The sequence below is a fragment of the Ranitomeya variabilis genome, chromosome 1 (genome assembly GCF_051348905.1).
Source record: "Ranitomeya variabilis isolate aRanVar5 chromosome 1, aRanVar5.hap1, whole genome shotgun sequence".
NCBI lineage: Eukaryota > Metazoa > Chordata > Amphibia > Anura > Dendrobatidae > Ranitomeya > Ranitomeya variabilis.
In genome coordinates, this window is record NC_135232.1 from 1,149,156,083 (window position 1) to 1,149,179,374 (window position 23,292).

The following is a 23,292-nucleotide window of genomic DNA, read 5'->3' on the forward strand; positions in this document are numbered from 1 at the left end:
TTCATTACTATAATACTATGGTCACTCTGTTTTCACCTTCTACGCTCCTTCCTTACCACATCTGTGTAGGCTTCGGTCATATGAATCCATTGCCCCCCAGGCAGTCGGGCCTGGTTTTCAAAGACTTCTTCCACAAAGCTCATATGCCCAGCGTCGATGTCGTACAATAATCTGGTGAAAGAAGAGCATAACTGAAATGAGAGCAAAGAAGCAAGCCAAGGTAAAACCCACACAACACAACCTAAAAGGTCTGTTGGGTTTTTGTAAGCGTTCCTAATGTCAGAAGATGTAGAAAGCTTATCTACAATGGCTTTGGCAGGTGCCTACTGGCATTGATCCTACACTACTACTAGAATGAGTCCTGAAATATTTGTAGATCGGCCAACTAGAAGGAAGGTCACTATTCCTACAATTATATGGAAAAAGATGATCATCCTACACACTAGAAACCACCAGAAGACTACTAAAAGGGATGATGATTTGTGGTACTAAAGCAGGTAGTGAATGTAACAGGAGTAGTAAGAGGTTAAAGTAAAAAGAGTGGTCCAAGTGAGGAGCTGAAAATATAGAGGCTCCATATTGGAGCCATTAGCTTTCTGCGAGGGGAGACTTGGAGCCTTAATAATTAAAGGTTTGAGGGTTTCACCAGTCCAACTATCTGCAGCCAAAACTAGAGGTCTACCCAACCTCCTATAGTTTGTTATCCATTGGCCATTGGAACGTTTTTAAGAAACAAAATTAGAATCTGTCATTGGTTTTCGGAATTTGTTCTTTCACAGATGGTGAATCTGGTTCCTTATGAGAAGGTCCCTAGCTGGATTCCTGCACAGTCGTGTTTCAAATCAGAATGAATTAATGGACTGAATTGTTTTAAAGGGTTTCTCTTCAGGACCACATATTCTTTGTTACGAAACAAAGCTGTGGCCTCCCAAATCTTAAGGGTCAACTTTTACCTCAGAGGTTGGGTCTATAGACCATCATTGGCCCATGGTTGGTTTGGTCCTTGAGGTGTTTATTACTATTCCAATACACTGTAGCTGGGGCCGTGTTAAGATTGGTGGTAAACCCATTCCACCTCTAGGACCGTGTGGTCCTCTTAAATCAAGTCCATGGGAGTTAAGAAGGCATATAGTAAAACCAGCCACATCTTCGGACTTTAAGACAGAAGGTCAAATGCAAGTGCAGCCAATCGTCACCTCTTTATAGGATTATGGACATCAAGAACGGTTGCTATAATTGACCTCCAGGACTTCGAATTGGTGTAGGGATGATCCTCACTAAAAGACATCCATATCGAGAGCTTTTTAAATTTTCTTCTATCAGAGAAATTTAATAAGGATCCTTCTGCAGTTCTGACTTCTACATGGAGAAATATTGACTTTTCTTGAGGAGCAATTCAGCAATAGGCAAAAAAATATGAAGAGCTCTACTCCAGAAGTAGAACGCCACTGCTCTACTGCTACCTGATCGGCAGTGCTTTCTTCTGTCCTCAAGAAGCCTCCAGTGATTGCCTAATATCATATGTCATCCTATATCCTGTATCTACCGGTACAGGTTACCGCCACAATGATCTGATTGCTGCACAGAGCGTAACAACTCACAGCTGAAGAGCATCGCAGGGATCCAGCTCAATAATATTTCAAAAATATGTCTTGAGGAAAACTCGTCTCCATATTTTTCTTGGAAAGTTCCGCACCATAAAAATTGTTCAACTATTTCAGCATTCCTCATACCGTGTGTTTTTTCTGATATTTGAGAGCCGTCCTTTGCGGCTATGACCCCGATTCCCTCAACCGCCTGAGGAATTTGTGGTGCTGAATCATTACTGCAAATTCTGCCATGATGTTCATAATCACATTGTCATACGCCTCGTACTGAGCGGTGGCATGAGCCAGCGGCGGGATGAAGGAAATCAGAACTGTAGAACATGTTGCGCGCTTACCGGTAAGTGTTGTGTCACGCTCAACACGGAAGGGTGTTAATAACTAAACTATTTCAGTAATTGAAACTAAAAGCAAGAAATCCCAGCGGCCGGTGAACCGCGTCCCATTGCACCACGCTGATGAATGCTTTAAGACTCTGGCAAAGACGTTACGACCGCAAAAAAACTATTAACATTTTTATGATGCCTACGAGCCAAAACTGGGCATTTTCACAGCAATGCAAGTCTAAAGATTTTCTAAGATCTGTAATCTTTAACCCCTGTGAGGTTTTACTACTAGTATTGCAATTTATGAGACATTTGGTCAATATGACACCAACTTACGACGCTTAGCACAGAGGTACCACACGTAGCTGTTATAGGACCCTTAACAAGAAGGAGCCCAGATCAGGTTCTCCATAAACAAATTCATACAGGACAAACAGTCACTCGAAATGGAGATGTACACCATAGAAGTGTGAGGATGGAGATGTACACCATAGGAGTGTGAGGATGGAGATGTACACCATAGAACTGTGAGGATGGAGGTGTACACCATAGGACTGTGAGGATGGAGATGTACACCATAGAACTGTGAGGATGGAGATGTACACCATAGGAGTGTGAGGAGGGAGATGTACACCATAGGAGTGTGAGGATGGAGATGTACACCATAGGAGTGTGAGGAGGGAGATGTACACCATAGGAGTGTGAGGATGGAGATGTACACCATAGGAGTGTGAGGATGGAGGTGTACACCATAGGAGTGTGAGGATGGAGATGTACACCATAGGAGTGTGAGGATGGAGATGTACACCATAAGAGTGTGAGGATGGAGATGTACACCATAGGAGTGTGAGGATGGAGATGTACACCATAGAACTGTGAGGATGGAGGTGTACACCATAGGAGTGTGAGGATGGAGATGTACACCATAGGAGTGTGAGGATGGAGATGTACACCATAGGAGTGTGAGGAGGGAGATGTACACCATAGGAGTGTGAGGATGGAGATGTACACCATAGGAGTGTGAGGATGGAGATGTACACCATAGGAGTGTGAGGATGGAGATGTACACCATAGGAGTGTGAGGAGGGAGATGTACACCATAGGAGTGTGAGGATGGAGATGTACACCATAGGAGTGTGAGGATGGAGATGTACAACATAGGAGTGTGAGGATGGAGATGTACACCATAGGAGTGTGAGGAGGGAGATGTACACCATAGGAGTGTGAGGATGGAGATGTACAACATAGGACTGTGAGGAGGGAGATGTACACCATAGGAGTGTGAGGATGGAGATGTACACCATAGGAGTGTGAGGATGGAGATGTACAACATAGGAGTGTGAGGATGGAGGTGTACACCATAGGAGTGTGAGGATGGAGATGTACACCATAGGAGTGTGAGGATGGAGATGTACACCATAGGAGTGTGAGGATGGAGATGTACACCATAGCAGTGTGAGGATGGAGATGTACACCATAGGAGTGTGAGGATGGAGATGTACACCATAGAACTGTGAGGATGGAGGTGTACAACATAGGAGTGTGGGGATGGAGATGTACACCATAGGACTGTGAGGATGGAGGTGTACACCATAGGAGTGTGAGGAAGGAGATGTACACCATAGGACTGTGAGGATGAGGAGGTGTACACCATAGGAGTGTGAGGATGGAGATGTACACCATAGGAGTGTGAGGATGGAGATGTACACCATAGGACTGTGAGGATGGAGATGTACACCATAGGACTGTGAGGATGAGGAGATGTACACCATAGGAGTGTGAGGAAGGAGATGTACACCATAGAACTGTGAGGATGGAGGTGTACACCATAGCACTGTGAGGATGGAGGTGTACACCATAGGAGTGTGAGGATGAGGTGATGTACACCATAGGAGTGTGAGGATGGAGGTGTACAACATAGGACTGTGAGGATGGAGATGTACACCATAGGAGTGTGAGGAGGGAGATGTACACCATAGGAGTGTGAGGATGAGGAGATGTACACCATAGGAGTGTGAGGGTGAGGAGATGTACACCATAGGAGTGTGAGGAGGGAGATGTACAACATAGGACTGTGAGGATGGAGATGTACAACATAGGAGTGTGAGGATGGAGATGTACACCATAGGAGTGTGAGGATGGAGGTGTACACCGTAGAAGTGTGAGGATGGAGAAGTACACCATAGGAGTGTGAGGATGGAGATGTACACCATAGGACTGTGAGGATGGAGATGTACACCATAGGACTGTGAGGATGGAGATGTACACCATAGGAGTGTGAGGATGGAGATATACACCATAGGAGTGTGAGGATGGAGATGTACACCATAGGACTGTGAGGATGAGGAGATGTACACCATAGGAGTGTGAGGATGGAGGTGTACACCGTAGAAGTGTGAGGATGGAGAAGTACACCATAGGAGTGTGAGGATGGAGATGTACACCATAGGAGTGTGAGGATGGAGATGTACACCATAGGACTGTGAGGATGAGGAGATGTACACCATAGGAGTGTGAGGATGGAGGTGTACACCATAGGAGTGTGAGGAGGGAGATGTACACCATAGGAGTGTGAGGATGGAGATGTACACCATAGGTGTGTGAGGATGGAGATGTACACCATAGGAGTGTGAGGATGGAGATGTACACCATAGGAGTGTGAGGATGGAGATGTACACCATAGGACTGTGAGGATGGAGATGTACACCATAGGAGTGTGAGGATGGAGGTGTACACCATAGGAGTGTGAGGATGGAGGTGTACAACATAGGACTGTGAGGATGGAGATATACACCATAGGAGTGTGAGGATGGAGATGTACACCATAGCAGTGTGAGGATGGAGATATACACCATAGGAGTGTGAGGATGGAGGTGTACACCATAGGAGTGTGAGGATGGAGATGTACACCATAGGAGTGTGAGGATGGAGATATACACCATAGGACTGTGAGGATGGAGATGTACACCATAAGAGTGTGAGGATGGAGATGTACACCATAGCAGTGTGAGGATGGAGATATACACCATAGGAGTGTGAGGATGGAGGTGTACACCATAGGAGTGTGAGGATGGAGATGTACACCATAGTACTGTGAGGATGGAGATGTACACCATAGGAGTGTGAGGATGGAGATGTACACCATAGGAGTGTGAGGATGGAGGTGTACACCATAGGAGTGTGAGGATGGAGATGTACACCATAGCAGTGTGAGGATGGAGATGTACACCATAGGACTGTGAGGATGGAGGTGTACACCATAGCAGTGTGAGGATGGAGATATACACCATAGGAGTGTGAGGATGGAGATGTACACCATAGGAGTGTGAGGATGGAGATGTACACCATAGTACTGTGAGGATGGAGATGTACACCATAGGAGTGTGAGGATGGAGATGTACACCATAGGACTGTGAGGATGGAGATGTACACCATAGGAGTGTGAGGATGGAGATGTACACCATAGTACTGTGAGGATGGAGATGTACACCATAGGAGTGTGAGGATGGAGATGTACACCATAGGACTGTGAGGATGGAGGTGTACACCATAGGAGTGTGAGGATGGAGGTGTACACCATAGGAGTGTGAGGATGGAGATGTACACCATAGGAGTGTGAGGATGGAGGTGTACACCATAGGAGTGTGAGGAAGGAGATGTACACCATAGGACTGTGAGGATGAGGAGGTGTACACCATAGGACTGTGAGGATGGAGGTGTACACCATAGGAGTGTGAGGATGGAGGTGTACACCATAGGAGTGTGAGGATGGAGATGTACACCATAGGACTGTGAGGATGGAGGTGTACACCATAGGACTGTGAGGATGGAGGTGTACACCATAGGAGTGTGAGGATGGAGGTGTACACCATAGGAGTGTGAGGATGGAGGTGTACACCATAGGAGTGTGAGGATGGAGATGTACACCATAGGAGTGTGAGGATGGAGATGTACACCATAGGAGTGTGAGGATGGAGATGTACACCATAGCAGTGTGAGGATGGAGATATACACCATAGGAGTGTGAGGATGGAGATGTACACCATAGGAGTGTGAGGATGGAGATGTACACCATAGGAGTGTGAGGATGGAGATGTACACCATAGGAGTGTGAGGATGGAGATGTACACCATAGGAGTGTGAGGATGGAGATGTACACCATAGGAGTGTGAGGATGGAGATGTACACCATAGGAGTGTGAGGATGGAGATGTACACCATAGCAGTGTGAGGATGGAGATATACACCATAGGAGTGTGAGGATGGAGATGTACACCATAGGAGTGTGAGGATGGAGATGTACACCATAGGTGTGTGAGGATGGAGATGTACACCATAGGAGTGTGAGGATGGAGATGTACACCATAGGAGTGTGAGGAGGGAGATGTACACCATAGGAGTGTGAGGATGGAGATGTACACCATAGGTGTGTGAGGATGGAGATGTACACCATAGGAGTGTGAGGATGGAGATGTACACCATAGGAGTGTGAGGAGGGAGATGTACACCATAGAACTGTGAGGATGAGGAGATGTACACCATAGGAGTGTGAGGAAGGAGATGTACACCATAGGAGTGTGAGGATGGAGGTGTACACCATAGGAGTGTGAGGATGGAGGTGTACACCATAGGAGTGTGAGGATGGAGATGTACACCATAGCAGTGTGAGGATGGAGATGTACACCATAGGAGTGTGAGGATGGAGGTGTACACCATAGGAGTGTGAGGATGGAGATGTACACCATAGGAGTGTGAGGATGGAGGTGTACAACATAGGACTGTGAGGATGGAGATGTACACCATAGGAGTGTGAGGAAGGAGATGTACACCATAGGAGTGTGAGGATGGAGATGTACACCATAGGAGTGTGAGGATGGAGATGTACACCATAGGAGTGTGAGGAAGGAGATGTACACCATAGGACTGTGAGGATGAGGAGGTGTACACCATAGGAGTGTGAGGATGGAGATGTACACCATAGGAGTGTGAGGAAGGAGATGTACACCATAGGACTGTGAGGGTGGAGATGTACACCATAGGAGTGTGAGGAAGGAGATGTACACCATAGGAGTGTGAGGAAGGAGATGTACACCATAGGAGTGTGAGGATGAGGAGATGTACACCATAGGAGTGTGAGGAAGGAGATGTACACCATAGGAGTGTGAGGATGGAGATGTACACCATAGGACTGTTAGGAGGGAGATGTACACCATAGGACTGTGAGGATGGAGATGTACACCATAGGAGTGTGAGGATGGAGAAGTACACCATAGGAGTGTGAGGATGGAGATGTACACCATAGGAGTGTGAGGATGGAGATGTACACCATAGGACTGTGAGGATGGAGATGTACACCATAGGAGTGTGAGGATGGAGGTGTACACCATAGGACTGTGAGGATGGAGGTGTACAACATAGGAGTGTGGGGATGGAGATGTACACCATAGGACTGTGAGGATGAGGAGATGTACACCATAGGAGTGTGAGGAAGGAGATGTACACCATAGGACTGTGAGGATGGAGATGTACACCATAGGAGTGTGAGGATGAGGAGATGTACACCATAGGAGTGTGAGGATGGAGATGTACACCATAGGAGTGTGAGGATGGAGATGTACACCATAGGAGTGTGAGGATGGAGATGTACACCATAGGAGTGTGAGGATGGAGATGTACACCATAGGAGTGTGAGGATGGAGATGTACACCATAGGAGTGTGAGGATGGAGATGTACACCATAGGAGTGTGAGGATGGAGGTGTACACCATAGGAGTGTGAGGAAGGAGATGTACACCATAGGAGTGTGAGGATGGAGATGTACACCATAGGAGTGTGAGGATGGAGATGTACACCATAGGAGTGTGAGGATGGAGGTGTACACCATAGGACTGTGAGGATGGAGGTGTACAACATAGGAGTGTGGGGATGGAGATGTACACCATAGGACTGTGAGGATGAGGAGATGTACACCATAGGAGTGTGAGGATGGAGATGTACACCATAGGAGTGTGAGGATGGAGATGTACACCATAGGAGTGTGAGGATGGAGGTGTACACCATAGGACTGTGAGGATGAGGAGATGTACACCATAGGAGTGTGGGGATGGAGATGTACACCATAGGACTGTGAGGATGAGGAGATGTACACCATGCACCAGACGAGCCACAGATGTCAGGATTACAGATTACTGGTCCTCTATATCGATTTGCACCATCTCTAGAAATAATGTGACATTAAGAAGCAGTGTACAATCTGAACTCACGTCTTCTCTGGGCTGATGAACCAGTCTCCAGCCCACGTCCATCCACTGGAGGGCTTGAAACTTTCCTTTGGAAGTCTGATTTTCCCTGTCACATCTGAGTACTTTGGGTATGTCAGCCCAGTGGTTCCCCAGCTGCCCACTAAAGCCAGCTTGGTCTGGTTCTCGTACTGAAACACAAAGGATGCTGTCAATCTCAATATGTGTGATCCGTAGTGATGATAAGTGATGTTGCTGAACTATTTCTTCTAACATCTTGTAGTCACTGGTCAATTAGGTACAAAAGGGATAACCAATTATAAAAAGCTTCGAAGGAAACCACAACGCGTCATTACAGATATACAGTCGTGCTCAAAACTTTTTCTCTGCTCATGGTTAGTGGTTGGGTGAAGCCATTTATTGTCAAACTACTGTGTTTTCTCTTTTCAAATCATAACGAGAACCCAAAACATCCAAATGACCCTGCTCAAAAGTTCACATACCCCATTTCTTAATACCGTGTATTGCCCCCTCTAACATCAATGACAGCTTGAAGCCTTTTGTGGTAGTTGTGGATGAGGTTCTTTATTTTCTCAGTAAAGCTGCCCACTCTTCTTGGCAAAAAGCCTCCAGTTCCTGTAAATTCCTGGGCTGTCTAGCATGAACTGTGCGCTTGAGATCTCCCCAGAGTGGCTCAATGATACTGAGGTCAGGAGACTGATATGGCCACTCCAGAACCTTCACTTTGTTCTGCTTTAGCCAATGACAGGTCAACTTGGCCTTGTGTTTTGGATCGTTGTCATGTTAGGACATCCAAGTACGTCCCATACGCAGCTTCCGGGCTGATGAGTGGAAATTTGCCTCCAGTATTTGCTGATAACGTGCTACATTCATCTTTCCTTCAACTTTGACCAAGTTTCCTGCGCTTTTGTAGCTCACACATCCCTAAAACATCAGCGATCCACCTCCATGCTTTACAGTAGGAAGGGTGTTCCTTTCATCATAGGCCTTGTTGACCTCTCTCCAAATGTAACGTTTATGGTTGTAGCCAAAAAGTTCAATTTTGGACTCAGCATTCCAAATTCACCCTGGTTCCAGAAGTTTTGAGCTTGTCTCTGTGCTGTTTTGCGTATTGTAGGCAAGATACTTTGCGGCATTTGCGCAGTAATGGCTTTCTTCTGGCGACTCGACCATGCAGTCCATTTTTCTTCAAGTGCCTCCTTATTGTGCATCTTGAAACAGCCACACCTCTAGTTTTCAGAGAGTCCAGTATTTCAGCTGATGTTATTTGTGGGTTTTTCTTTGCATCCTGAACAATTTTCCTGGCAGTTGTGGATTACATTTTTGTTGGTCTACCTGACCGTGGTTTTGTTTTTACAGAGCCCCTGAATTTCCATTTGTTAATCACAGTTTGAACGCTGCTGACTGGCATTATCAATTCCTTGGATATCTTTTTGTGTTGACTGGCATTATCAATTCCTTGGATATCTTTTTGTATCCCTTTACTATTTTATACAGTTCAACTACCTTTTCCCATAGATCCGTTGACAATTCTTTTGCTTTTCTCATGACTCACTATCCAGAAATGTCAGTGGCTGGATGAAAGATGCAAGAGTCTGTCTGGATCCCAGAAACTCACTCAGCTTTTATGCACACACACTGATTACAAGCAAACAGGTCACAGGTGAGGATTAGTGATGAGCGAGTATGCTTGTTACTCGAGTTTTCCGAGCATGAGCGGGTGTTCTCCGAGTATTTTGGGCGTGCTCATAGATTATGTTTTTGTCTCCGCAGCTACATGATTTGCGGCTGCTAGACAGCCTGAACATATGCAGGGATTACCTGTTTGTTAGGGAATCCCCACATGTATTCAGGCTGGCTAGCAGCCGCAAGTCATGCAGCTGCGGAGACGAAAACATAATCACACCCAAAATACTCGGAGAACACCTGAGCATGCTCGGAAAACTCGAGTACCGAGCATACTCGCTCATCACTAGTGAGGATGTTACCTTTAGTAGCCATTGAAACCCATTTGAGTCAACTTCTGTGCATGTTATCAGGCCAAAATCACCAGGGTGTGTGAACTTTTGATCAGGGCATTTGGATGTTTTGGGTTGTCATTATGATTTAAAACGAGAAAACACAGTAGTCTGACAATAAATGGCTTCACCCAACCAGTAACCATGAGTGGAGGAAAAGTTTTGGTGTTATCATTCATATTCTCTGAAAAAAGGCCAAGGCAGCAAAAATTCTGCCGGGGTATATAAACTTTTGAGCACAACTGTACCATCAATTAAAAGGAAAATGACACCCTGCAAAGTCTTCTCGATCACCTCCATGTTGCAGCAGATTGATATATAGCTGTGAATCAAAAACAAATCAGAATAACTTGAAATCATTGGATGAAATCAGTCATCACATCAGGAGGCCAATTTAGTTAGGACCGCCCACTGGACTCCTAAGCTCAGAATGAACAGGAAGTTCAATCAACAAGCTTCAAGTTATAAAAAATATTTTCCACCAAAGCTTCTCCTGCTCTATAACAAGCTGCTGGTAGATCAGGGAGCATTTTCATGGTGACATATTCCCTCCATAAAGTTACAAAAAAAGGAGCCAATTAGATCAGGTTTATGATAAAGAGGGCAGGATGGGGTAATATAAGATAGAACTGAGTACAGTAGGTTAGATAAAGGTAAAAAGCAATGGACGTAGAACTCCGATGGCTAAAAATGTGGAAATGAACAGAGTAAAGCCGGGATTACATGGGCAGATGTCTACTGATATTGAGGGTCAGTAGATCTTATGACCAGGTACGATTTATAGGCCTTTTTACACGGGTCAAAGCAAATTGTATCCAGACTAATGGTCATCAATAGGATTTTTCTGTTACTGTATAGCTTCCATATTGTCAGCAGCACTATAACAAGTGTGGTAGTGCCAACAACGATGACTCAGGGCCGGCATAAACAATCAATCAGCCAAATGAGTGAGCAATCGAGATCATGATGAGCGATTGCCTAGGATTGGCCCAAAGTATAGGGACTTTAGATCAGTTAAAAGGGATATAGAATAAAACAGGATATTATGGGATAGGAAAGGTTAGGAAAGGATTGGAAAGAATAAAATGGGATAGGATAAAAAAGAACCACACACAAGAGGATCGGATGGAATAAGATGCAATCATACAGAAGGAATTGGATAGGATGTGATGGGATAGGATAAAAAAGATAATATAGGATACGGTCAAAGACATTCAGCCTGATGTTTAGGGTCAAGAGTGGATGAGAAGGAAAGCACGGCCAAACAAATTATGAAAATGGCCAACAATGTGCGCACAATAAACGGAATTTATAAGGAGATCGAATAGTACTGGAACTTTACCGATTCTGCAAACACCGAGAGCTTTCCTTGAGCGAACTGATTGAACTCTTTCTGGTCCACGGACAGCCCAAACCACAACTGCACCCGGACCTGTCCTGGCATTTTTGCTCCTTTATTTCCTTCTTGGGGAAACTGAAAAAAAAAATGTAATATAACTATCAATAATTCAAAGAAAAGATTTACGGTAAATTGTTGTCATTTTGTTCCAAAAACTTTTGTTCAGACCCTTTGAAAACTCTCAACGATGAAACTTATACCATACCAAACCAGCCGAAAAGTCCTAAGCACTATAAGGAGACACCTAGACCCCCTTATTAGAGAACATCCAAACAGGTGATATTCCTATCAGGGACTCTTTATTCTGCCATATACCAGGGACGACGTTTCGACCCATGTCAGGTTTTTGCCACTTGACAAGGACCTGACATTGGTCGAAATGTTGTCTTTGGTATATGCACAATAAAAGACGTCTTGTTTGGAATGTCACCTGTTTGGACGCCGTCTGCTACTTTTTGAGCCCCCGTAAGTAGAGGTCAATAACAAACGATGAAGAGTTGGTCTTTTGGAACATCAGAAGAGGCAGTAACTTAAGGACTGACCTGAGTTATGTAGAGAGTAGACACGTGAAATGGAGGTGTCACTGGCACAAGTGCGGTAGACTACTCTAGCTTGACAACTTGATAACATCACATAATATTTGTCTATTATATGTGTGAACATCTTTCCAAATGGGGATTGGGAATGGAAAATCGAGTCAGCCAAGAACGATGATACAGCTGTACAATAGTAACGGGCTGGAGAGAATAAAGTAAGCCATCCGACTTGTAAGAGAATAACCTAATTATGAAATAATAGAATTGTGTTCTTGGTCGAATTCCACTAATTCGATGAACATTTAAAAAATATTCTGCTTGGATTCTGGTTCCGATTTCTGTCACGTTGAATCAAGTCTATAGTCAAATCATGGTGGACCCCAGCCAATTACCTTTGTACCAAAGAAACTTGCACTAATAGAAATGAAAACATACTTTAAGAAATATCGTCTGAAGTTTCCCGCAGTGCTTGCCGCAACATTTGGCCCCGTTCCTGGAGAAAAGGACTTGATGGGCTGGTATTCTGTAATAAGCCACACGCTTGTCTCCTTGTAACATCCAAATCACTATATCTGGCAAGCTGTTCTGCGGCTGAAAAAAAAAATATACAGATTCACAAATTATTAGTGAACCTTTCCAACAAACACATAAAAGAATACAGCTGAAAATTGGAAAATTATGGAAAAGAAGAAACCACAACGCAGACAGGAATCATTAACATTTAGTATTATCTGCAAAGAGGGCTTCTGCCAATGATGGAAAAGATGGGCGAGGCCAAGGAACTGGCTGCCTGGACTGTTGTCTTCATCTAAGACTGTACCGATGACCACACTTGGCAGAGATTAAGAGACCACCTACTCATAACCCAACACTTGATCTTCAACAGAACTTGAAAGATACTAGAAACCGCTGAGGTTGAGTTGAACGTTCAATGATCTTTGGGACACACAATTATACTCGTCTCAATGACCTGTTCCCACCACAAAAAATGCCACAAGTGGGTGGAATTGGCGAGGCGTGACTGTGAAGAAGACTATTTCTTTAGGAAATAATATCATACAGAACTTTATTTCTAAGCAGAAAGTCATCAAGGTTTTGGTAACTTCAAGCTTCTATAAAAATCTTTATGGTCTATTCTGGGTGACTGGGTCTATTTATGTGGTGAGAAGATGGCAGGAACCTGGATTCATCTCAACCCTAGCAGTCTGCCATGACTTAATCACCAAAAATTCCATCTTTCGACTTGCAGTGAAATATGCTTTTAATTGCTCTTCTCTGCAGAAGATGACATTAATATATTTTCTTTATTTTGACCACATTTTTTTGCAGATTATTAAATGTGACTTTGCCCCAGGACTAATTAGACTAAAATACAGCTCTCCACATCCCTGGTAGGATTGGTAATGGTGAAGCTTCTGACACGAGTCATGGATGTGCCAAAAACATACTGGATCAAAAAACCTTTTTCTAAGGTTTCGCCCAATGCAGACTTGGGACCCTCGAGTCCAGCAACCTTCCGAAAGCAACTTGGAAAAGTGAGCTCCTCACACCTAAATCTTAAGTATGCAAGACATTCAGCCAAGGGCCGTGACACCCAACTTTAAGCAATGTCTGTAATGTATAGTGAAATTCAGCACAAAGAGAAGAGTCCTATTTTGTGATTTGTAGGTATGTCGATGTGAAGAGTGAAAAATTAATAATTACCGTAGATATCTATGTGTAGTTTGCTATCATGTCTGTTAGTCCTAGTGGGCTGGTTAATGTAATGAAATATGGCGTTTTGTGTTACTCACCGTAAAATCCTTTTCTCCGAGATGCTTATTGGGGGCTACTGCCGCCAGGAGGCTGACACTAAGTAAACATAAAAAAGGTTAGCTCCTCCTCCGCCGTATACACCCTGACACTGGCCGCAGTCGAGCCCAGTTTGGTGCAAAAAAGCAGTTGGAGAACAACAAATAAAAACAAATCAGCTTTAACACAGGTGCAAAATGTCTAGAAACAAAAAACACCGAATAATAAAGAAGAAGCCATCTGGCTAATAGGGTGGCTGCTGTGTCCCCCAATGAGGGTCTCGGAGAAAAGGATTTTACGGTGAGTAACACAAAAATCCATATTTCTCCTACATCTCATTGGGGAAACAGGATTGTGGGACGTCCTAAAGTAGTCCCTGGGTGGGAAACCAACTCCACGGTATAATCCCTAAGCACCTATTGCCTATAGATGTGCTACCACCACCTGGAGAATCCTCCTACCCAGACTTGCATCCACTGAGGCCTGAGTATGGACCTCCTACTCTCCTCCACACTTATCCGTTCCTCACACAACCGCCTCCAAGATTTCCCCCGAATATCCCCCATCCTCTGGAATTCCACGCCTCAACACGTCCGATTATCCACCACCCTCGGATCCTTCAGATGGAACCTGAAAACCCATCTCTTCAGGAAAGCCTACAGCCTGTAATAACCATTCTGCCGCCTCACCAACCACCTGGCCTGCCACCTCACCAACCACCTGAGCTGCCGCCTCACCAACCACCTGAGCTGCCGCCCCACCAACCACCTGAGCCGTTGCCACGTCACCAACCACCCGAGCTGCCACCTCACCAACCACCCGAGCTGCCGCCTCACCACCACCAGAGCTGCCGCCTCACCACCACCAGTGCTGCAGCACACCGACCTCCTGTCTCTTCCCTATTATCCCGAAGAATGTATGTCCGCAAGGATAATTATAATAATATGGATATTACCTGATGCCGAAGAGCCCAGGAAGGGCCCACTGCCCGAGTACAGTGTGCCCTGATCCCAGTTGGAACGACTGTGCTTCTGATGCGGTAGGACTCCTGGATAATCAAACGTATTCACCTGGCTATGGTCGATTTTGAGACCACGAGTCCCTTCCTGCGACCCTCGGGGAGGACGAACAGTGTGTCTGTCTGCCGAAAGGATGCCGTCCGAGATATATATCTCCTGAGAGTTCTCACTAGATCCACAGTATGGAGAGCTTTTTCCACACGGTGCGTTGGCGCCGGACAAAACAAAGGCAAGACAATGTCCTCGTTCATGTGGAATGAGGAAACAACCTTTGGCAAAAAAAGGGATGCAGGCCTGAGCACCACCTTTTCCTGATGAAAAAAACAAAAAGACGGAGCTCGGCAGGATAGTGCTGACAGCTCCGAGACCCGCCTGATGGATGTTATGGCCACTATAAATACTACCTTCCAGGAAAGGTATGTCAAGGAAATGTCCTGAAGAGGCTAGAATGGAGATTCCTGCAGGACCCCTAGGACCAGGTTAAGGTCCCAAGCGTACAGTGGAGCCTTGTAAGGCGGTACTATGTGAGCAACGCCTTGTATGAAGGTCTTCACCCGCAAATTGGTAGCGATCCTGTGCTGAAAAAGGACAGACAAGGCCGATATCTGTCTTTTGAGGGTACTTGGTGCTAGACCAGAATCCAGGCCGGCTTGGAGGAAGGCTAAAATGTTGGGGATAGAGAAACGAAGAGGGAAATAACCACGTTCTTCTGCACCATGCGAAGAAGATCTTCCAGGTGTGATGGTAGATACGTGCTGAGGCGGGCTTCCGGGCACTAATAGTAGTGGCCACCTTCTGGGAGAACCCGGCCTGGGTTAGAATCCAAGATTCAATGGCCAGGCCATTAAACACAGGGCCCCAGAGCTCTGGTGGTAGATCGGGCCCTGGGAGAGAAGGTCCGCGCGATCTGGCAGCCACCAGGGAGTTTCGGTGAGTAGCTGTACTAGGTCTGCGTACCAAGACCACCGCGGCCAATCTGGAGCGACCAGAATTGCTGGAACCCGCTCTATCTTGATCTTTTTGATGACCCTTGGGAGCAGTGGTAGCAGAGGAAAACAGGTATGGGAGGTGAAACTGGTTCCAAGGTAGGACTAACGCATCTACGGTGATTGCCTGTGGATCCCTGTATCAGGCGACAACCCTGGGCACTCTGGTGTTTACCCTGGAGGCCATCAGGTCCACGTCCAGGGTCCCCCGCATTGGTAAATCTGTTGAAAAACATTGGGGTGAAGCGACCACTCCCCAGACGCCAGACCCTGTCGGCCGAGGAAATCCGCCGGCCAGTTCTCCTCTCCCAGAATATGAACTGCCGAGATCACAGTGTGGAACTTTTCGGCCCAGCAGAGGATCTGTTTTACCTCATGCATGGCCACCTTGCTACGGGTACCCCCTTGATGATTTATGTACGCCACGGCAGTGGCATTGTCTGATTGCATCTGGACGAGGCGTCTTGCCAGGAGATAAAGAAAGTGCTGTAGAGCCAGCCGAATTGCCGAAACTCTAGAAGGTTGATCGAGAGGGCTGACTCCCGTGAAGACCAGAGTCCCTGGGCTGGAACTGCCTCTATCGCTGCCACCATCCTTCCCAAGACTCTCATGCAAAACCGGATGGTATGCGAGACCGGCTGGCGAAGGACTCGTACTTCCTGCCGGATTGCTAGGACCTAGTCCCGGGGGAGTATTGTGAGCCCTCGGGAGGAGTCAAAGATCATCCCCAGAAAGGTGATTCTCTGAGATGGAACAGGAGACGACCCTCTTAAATTCTTAACTAAAGCAATTGTTACCATCCACCTCTCGTGTCTCCCCTTTTCCTCATAGTTTGTAAGCTTGCGAGCAGGGCCCTCATTCCTCCTGGTATCTATTTTGAACTGTGATTTCTGTTATGCTGTAATGTCTATTGTCTGTACAAGTCCCCTCTATAATTTGTAAAGCGCTGCGGAATATGTTGGCGCTATATAAATACAAATTATTATTATTATTATATTATAATTCACCAGCCATCCCAGGCGAGCAAGAGTATCTAGCGTGATGCTGACACTTTCCTTGCAGGTCCGAAAAGATGGACCCTTGACCAGGAGGTCGTCTAAATATGGCAAGAAGACTATACCCCGGGAATACAGGATGGACACCACGGCTGCCATGACCTTTGTGAACACCCTTGGGGGGCGGAGGCCATCCCGAAAGGTAAGGCTGTGAACTGGAAATGCAGATTGCTGATGGAAAAATAAAGAAACCTCTGATGAGGGAGGGAATATGGGGATGTGAAGATAGGCGTCTTGGATATCTATAGACACCAAATATTCTCCCTTTTCCATGGCAGCAATGACCGAGCGAAGAGATTCCATTTGGAAATGACGAATGCTGAAAAACTTGTTCAGAAGCTTCAGGTCCAGAATGGACCAATACGCTCCGTCCTGTTTGAGGACTATGAACCAGTTGGAATAGAAGCCTTGAAACTTCTCATCCTCTGGTACGGGGAAGATAACTCCGCTGAGCCGAAGAGACTCGACAGCCTTGAATAAGGCCCATGCCCGGAATTCTGAAGTGGGAAGACGAGACAGAAAAAAATCTACTCGGAGGGCAGATGATAAATTCTATCTTGTGCCCTGAGGACACCAGCTCTCTTACCCATCTGTCGTGATGAAGGCGAGCCAGACTTGACGTAACCAGAGTTTGCTGGCGACAACCGGAGACTGCCTCCAGTCATTTGGATGAGATTCTGGAGGGCCTAGATCCTCTAGATCTTAGCTGGTGGGACAATCCTGCCCAACGGGTTGGTTCTGTATGAGATCTGATGATCCCTGTTCTGATTAGGCCGACCTGAACTGACGGGATAGGCCGCTGCAGTCCACCCCGGGTTTCGAAAGGACCAAAACTGTGCCTGAAAATGTTGACGAAATGGCTGCTGAATCCTTTGCTGCGGAAGGAAGTTGCTCTTTCCCCCTGTGGCATCAGAAATTAGTTGATCTAATTTTTCGCAGAATAATCAGCCACTCTGATAGGGCAAAGAAGTAAGGGACTTTTTTGAGATTGAATCTGCCCGCCATGTCCTCAACCATAGAGCCCTCCTAATGGAAATTGCGTTTGTGGCAGCCATTGCTGCGCAGTTCGCCGCATCCAAAGATGCATTAATCAAAAAGTCTCCCACTAGAGCGATCTGATTTGAAATTTCGGCCCCGTTGGATGGCAGGTCCTTATCCTGCAGGGCTCTATTTAATGATTCTGACCAGGATATCATGGTCCTAGCTACCCAAGTCGCCGCAAGAGAGGGCTGAACCTGAAGCTTAAAAAACTTAGCGAGCCAGGCTCTCAATGAGTCTTTCAGTTAGATCCTTAACCCCTTTACCCCCAAGGGTGGATTGCACGTTAATGATCGGGCCAATTTTTACAATTCTGACCACTGTCCCTTTATGAGGTTATAACTCTGGAACGCTTCAACAGATCTTAGGGATTCTGACACTGTTTTCTCGTGACATATTGTACTTCGTGATAGTGGTAAAATTTATTCGATATAACTTGCGTTTATTTGTGAAAAAAATGGAAATTTGGCGAAAATTTAGAAAATTTCGCAATTTTCCAACTTTGAATTTTTATGCCCTTAAATCACAGAGATATGTCATGCAAAATACTTAATAAGTAACATTTCCCACATGTCTACTTTACATCAGCACAATTTTGGAACCAAAATTTTTTTTTGTTAGGGAGTTATAAGGGTTAAAAGTTGATCAGAAATTTCTCATTTTTAGGCTACGTTCACATTAGCGTTAAGCTAATGTGCGTCGGATTTGCGTCGGCGACGCAGCGGCGACGCATGCGTCATGCGCCCCCTATACTTAACATGGGGGACGCATGCGTTTTTTTTTGTTGCGTTGTGCCACACATGCGTCTTTTTTGCCGCAAGCGTCGGACCAAGAAAACGCAACAAGTTGCATTTTTCTTGCGTCCGATTTTCGGCAAAAACCGACGCATGCGTCGCAAAACGCAGCGTTTTTGCGTGCGTTTTGCCGCGTTTTTGCGTGCGTTGTGCGTTGCGTCGCCGACGCAGCGGCGCACAACGCTAGTGTGAACGTAGCCTTACAACACCATTTTTTTTAGGGACCACATCTCATTTGAAGTCATTTTGAGGGGTCTATATGATAGAAAATACCCAAGTGTGACGCCATTCTAAAAACTGCACCCCTCAAGGTGCTCAAAACCACATTCAAGAAGTTTATTAACCCTTCAGGTGTTTCACAGGAATTTTTGGAATGTTTAAATAAAAATGAACATTTAACTTTTTTTCACACAAAATTTATTTCAACTCCAATTTGTTTTATTTTACCAAGGGTAACAGGAGAAAATGGACCCCAAACGTTGTTGTACAATTTGTCCTGAGTACGCTGATACTCCATATATGGGGGTAAACCACTGTTTGGGCGCATGGCAGAGCTCGGAAGGAAAGGAGCGCAATTTTACTTTTCAATGCAAAATTGACTTGAATTGAGATGGGACGCCATGTTGCGTTTGGAGAGCCCCTGATGTGCCTAAACATTGAAACCCCCCACAAGTGACACCATTTTGGAAAGTAGACCCCTAAGGAACTTATCTAGATGTGTGGTGAGCACTTTGACTCACCAAGTGCTTCACAGAAGTTTATAATGCAGAGCCGCAAAAATAAAAAATCATATTTTTTTCACAAAAATGATCTTTTCGCCCCCAATTTTTTATTTTCCCTAGGGTAAGAGAAGAAATTGGACCCCAAAAATTGTTGTGCAATTTGTCCTGAGTACGCTGATACCCCATATGTGGGGGTAAACGACTGTTTAGGCACATGGCAGAGCTCGGAAGGGAAGGAGCGCCGTTTGACTTTTCAATGCAAAATTGACTGGAATTGAGATGGGACACCATGTCGCGTTTGGAGAGCCCCTGATGTGCCTAAACATTAAAACCCCCCACAAGTGACATCATTTTGGAAAGTAGACCCCCTAAGGAACTTATCTAGATTTGTTTTGAGAGCTTTGAACCCCCAAGTATTTCACTACAGTTTATAACGCAGAGCCGTGAAAATAAAAATTCTTTTTTTTTTCACAAAAATGATTTTTTAGCCCCCAGTTTTGTATTTTTCCAAGGGTAACAGGAGAAATTGGACCCCAAAAATTGTTGTCCAATTTGTCCTGAGTATGCTGATACCCCGTATGTGGGGGGGAACCACTGTTTGGGCGCATGGCAGAGCTCGGAAGGGAAGGAGCGCCATTTGGAATGCAGACTTAGATGGATTGGCCTGCAGGCATCACGTTGCATTTGCAGAGCCCCTGATGTACCCAAAGAGTACAAACCCCCCACAAGTGACCCCACAGTGAAAACTAGACCTCCCAAGGAACTTATCTAGATGTGTTGTGAGAACTTTGAACCCCCAAGTGTTTCACTACAGTTTACAACGCAGAGCCGTGAAAATAAAAAATCCTTTTTTTTCCCACAAAAATGATTTTTCGCCCCCCAAATTTTTATTTTCCCAAGGATAACAAGAGAACTTGGACCCCAAAAGTTGTTGTCCAATTTGTCCCGAGTATGCTGATACCCCATATGTTGGGGTAAACCCCTGTTTGGGCGCCCGGGAGAGCTCGGAAGGGAAGGAGCACAGTTTTACTTTTTCAACGCAGAATTGGCTGGAATTGAGATCGGACGCCATGTCGCGTTTGGAGAGCCCCTGATATGCCTGAACAGTGGAAACTCCCCAATTCTACCTGAAACCCTAATCCAAACACACCCCTAACCCTAATCCCAACGGTAACCCTAACCACACCCCTAACCCTGACACACCCCTAACTCTAATCCCAACCCTAATCCCAACCGTAAATGTAATCCAAACCCTAACTCTAACTTTAGCCCCAACCCTAACCCTAACTTTAGCCCTAACCCTAACCCTAACTTTAGCCCCAACCCTAACCCTAACTTTAGCTCCAACCCTAGCCCCAACCCTAACCCTAGCCCTAACCCTAGCCCTAACCATAGCCCTAACCCTAACCCTAGCCCTAACCCTAACGGGAAAATGGAAATACATTTTTTTTTATTTTATTATTTTTCCTTAACTAAGGGGGTGATGAAGGGGGGTTTGATTTACTTTTATAGCGTTTTTTATAGCGGATTTTTATGATTGGCAGCTGTCACACACTAAAAGACGCTTTTTATAGCAAAAACGTTTTTGCGTCTCCACATTTTGAGACCTATAATTTTTCCATATTCTGGTCCACAGAGTCATGTGAGGTCTTGTTTTTGGTGGGACGAGTTGACGTTTTTATTGGTGACGTTTTCGGACACGTGACAGTTTCTGATCGCTTTTTATTCCGATTTTTGTGAGGCAGAATGACCAAAAACCAGCTATTCATGAATTTCTTTTGGGGGAGGCGTTTATACCGTTCCACGTTTGGTAAAATTGATAAAGCAGTTTTATTCTTCGGGTCAGTACGATTACAGCGATACCTCATTTATATCATTTTTTTATGTTTTGGCGCTTTTATACGATAAAAGCTATTTTATAGAAAAAATAATTATTTTGGCATCGCTTTATTCTGAGGACTATAACTTTTTTACTTTTTTTCTTATGATGCTGCTTGGCGGCTCGTTTTTTGCGGGACAAGATGACATTTTCAGCGGTACCATGGTTATTTATATCCGTCTTTTTGATCGCGTGTTATTCCACTTTTTGTTCGGCGGTATGATAATAAAGCGTTGTTTTTTGCCTCGTTTTTTTTTTTTCTTACGGTGTTCACTGAAGGGGTTAACTAGTGGGGCAGTTTTATAGGTTGGGTCGTTACGGACGCGGCGATACTACATATGTGCACTTTTATTGTTTTTTTTAATTTAGATAAAGAAATTTATTTATGGGAATAATATTTTTTTTTTCTTTATTTAGGAATTTTTAAAAAAATTTTTTTTACACATGTGGAATTTTTTTTTTAAACTTATTTACTTGGTCCCAGGGGAGGACATCACAGATCGCTGATCTGACAGTTTGCACAGCACTCTGTCAGATCAGCGATCTGACCTACAGCGCTGCAGGCTTACCAGTGCCTGCTCTGAACCCGAAAGTAGTCCCTGCAGGACCCGGATGCAGCCCCGCGGCCATTTTGGATCCGGGGCCTGCAGGGATAGGAGGTAAGAGACCCCCGGAGCAACGCGATCATATCGCGTTGCTCCGAGGGTCTCAGGGAAGCACGCTGGGAGCCCGCTCCCTGCGCGATGCTTCCCTGTACCGCCGGAACACTGTGATCATGTTTGATCGCAGTGTGCCGGGGTTAATGTGCCGGGGGTCCGTGACCGTTCCTGGCACATAGTGCCGGATGTCAGCTGCGATAGTCAGCTGACACCCGGCCGCGATCGGCCGCGCTCCCCCCGTGAGCGCGGCTGATCGCGCTGGACGTACTATTCCGTCCTTGGGAAGTAGGGCCCACCCCACATGGATGAAATAGTACGTCCAATGACAGAAAGGGGTTAATAGAAGAACCATTAGGGAGAGATAACAAAGTTTTAGAAGCCAACCGTGACAGGGGGAGGATCCACCGAAGGTTCTGCCCACTTCTTCCGGAGTACAGGAGCAAAAGGATATCCTGTGTTCAGGGCCCTCTGACCAGAGAACCGCTTGTCTGGTCGCTACCTGTGACATTGCACTATATCCTTAAACTCTGGGTAAGTGCAACATACTCTGAGACTGTTTTGTCCGTTTAAATGACAACTTATGACCCGAGGCCATGATGGATTAATCGTCTATACTCAGGGTTTGGTTGACGTCCTCAATGAGGCTGTTGATTGTCTCCTGGTAATTAGGTAATTAGGTGCCTCTAAATTGAGGGGCCCTTCGGAATCGGAATCTGAGTTTTGTTCACTAACCTCTCCTGGCGAGGAAGAGCGAGAGATGGAACTCATGGATGCCAAGGCACCGAACGGACCAGAAGACGCTGTGTGGGTTCGTTTCCCCAGCGTCTGATTAGAGAGAGAGCGGCCCCTGCAGGCCAGAGGTTCCTATGAGATGGAGGATTCCTCCAAGACAGGCAAACCACTTTCCCTGCCCCTATCTGGGGCCTGAAGGGACTCAATTGCTCTAGTTAGCGACACCACAGATTGCAACAGAACCAGGGCCCATTCCGGGGGATCTGACACACTGGGCTCAGTCGCAGGGGAGGGCTCCTAAGCGCCCTCGGAATCGCAGGCCTCACAGAACCGATTGCTCTGGGCATGCAGCAAAACAGACTGACAGGTAAAACATGAGGTATAAAACACCGTTTGGGTCTTAGTCCTTCTAAACACGGTGGGTCTGCCCCTAATCTAGATTAGATGCAGCAGTAGAGAGTGCGAGAGAAAGCGA

General features: G+C 45.7%; 1 protein-coding gene across 3 annotated transcripts in view; it reads right to left on the reverse strand.

Moving 5' to 3' along the window:
* Positions 1 to 23,292, reverse strand: part of DYSF (dysferlin) — a 441,189-nt gene that overhangs the window by 215,537 nt on the left and 202,360 nt on the right. For all 3 annotated transcript variants that reach the window (XM_077280344.1, XM_077280346.1, XM_077280345.1), the window contains exons 24-27: positions 12,578 to 12,733; positions 11,550 to 11,681; positions 8,193 to 8,359; positions 57 to 171 (exon numbers count right to left, since the gene is read on the reverse strand). In XM_077280344.1, the coding sequence (XP_077136459.1) occupies positions 57 to 171; positions 8,193 to 8,359; positions 11,550 to 11,681; positions 12,578 to 12,733 (570 nt within the window). The remainder of the gene's footprint in view (positions 1 to 56; positions 172 to 8,192; positions 8,360 to 11,549; positions 11,682 to 12,577; positions 12,734 to 23,292) is intronic.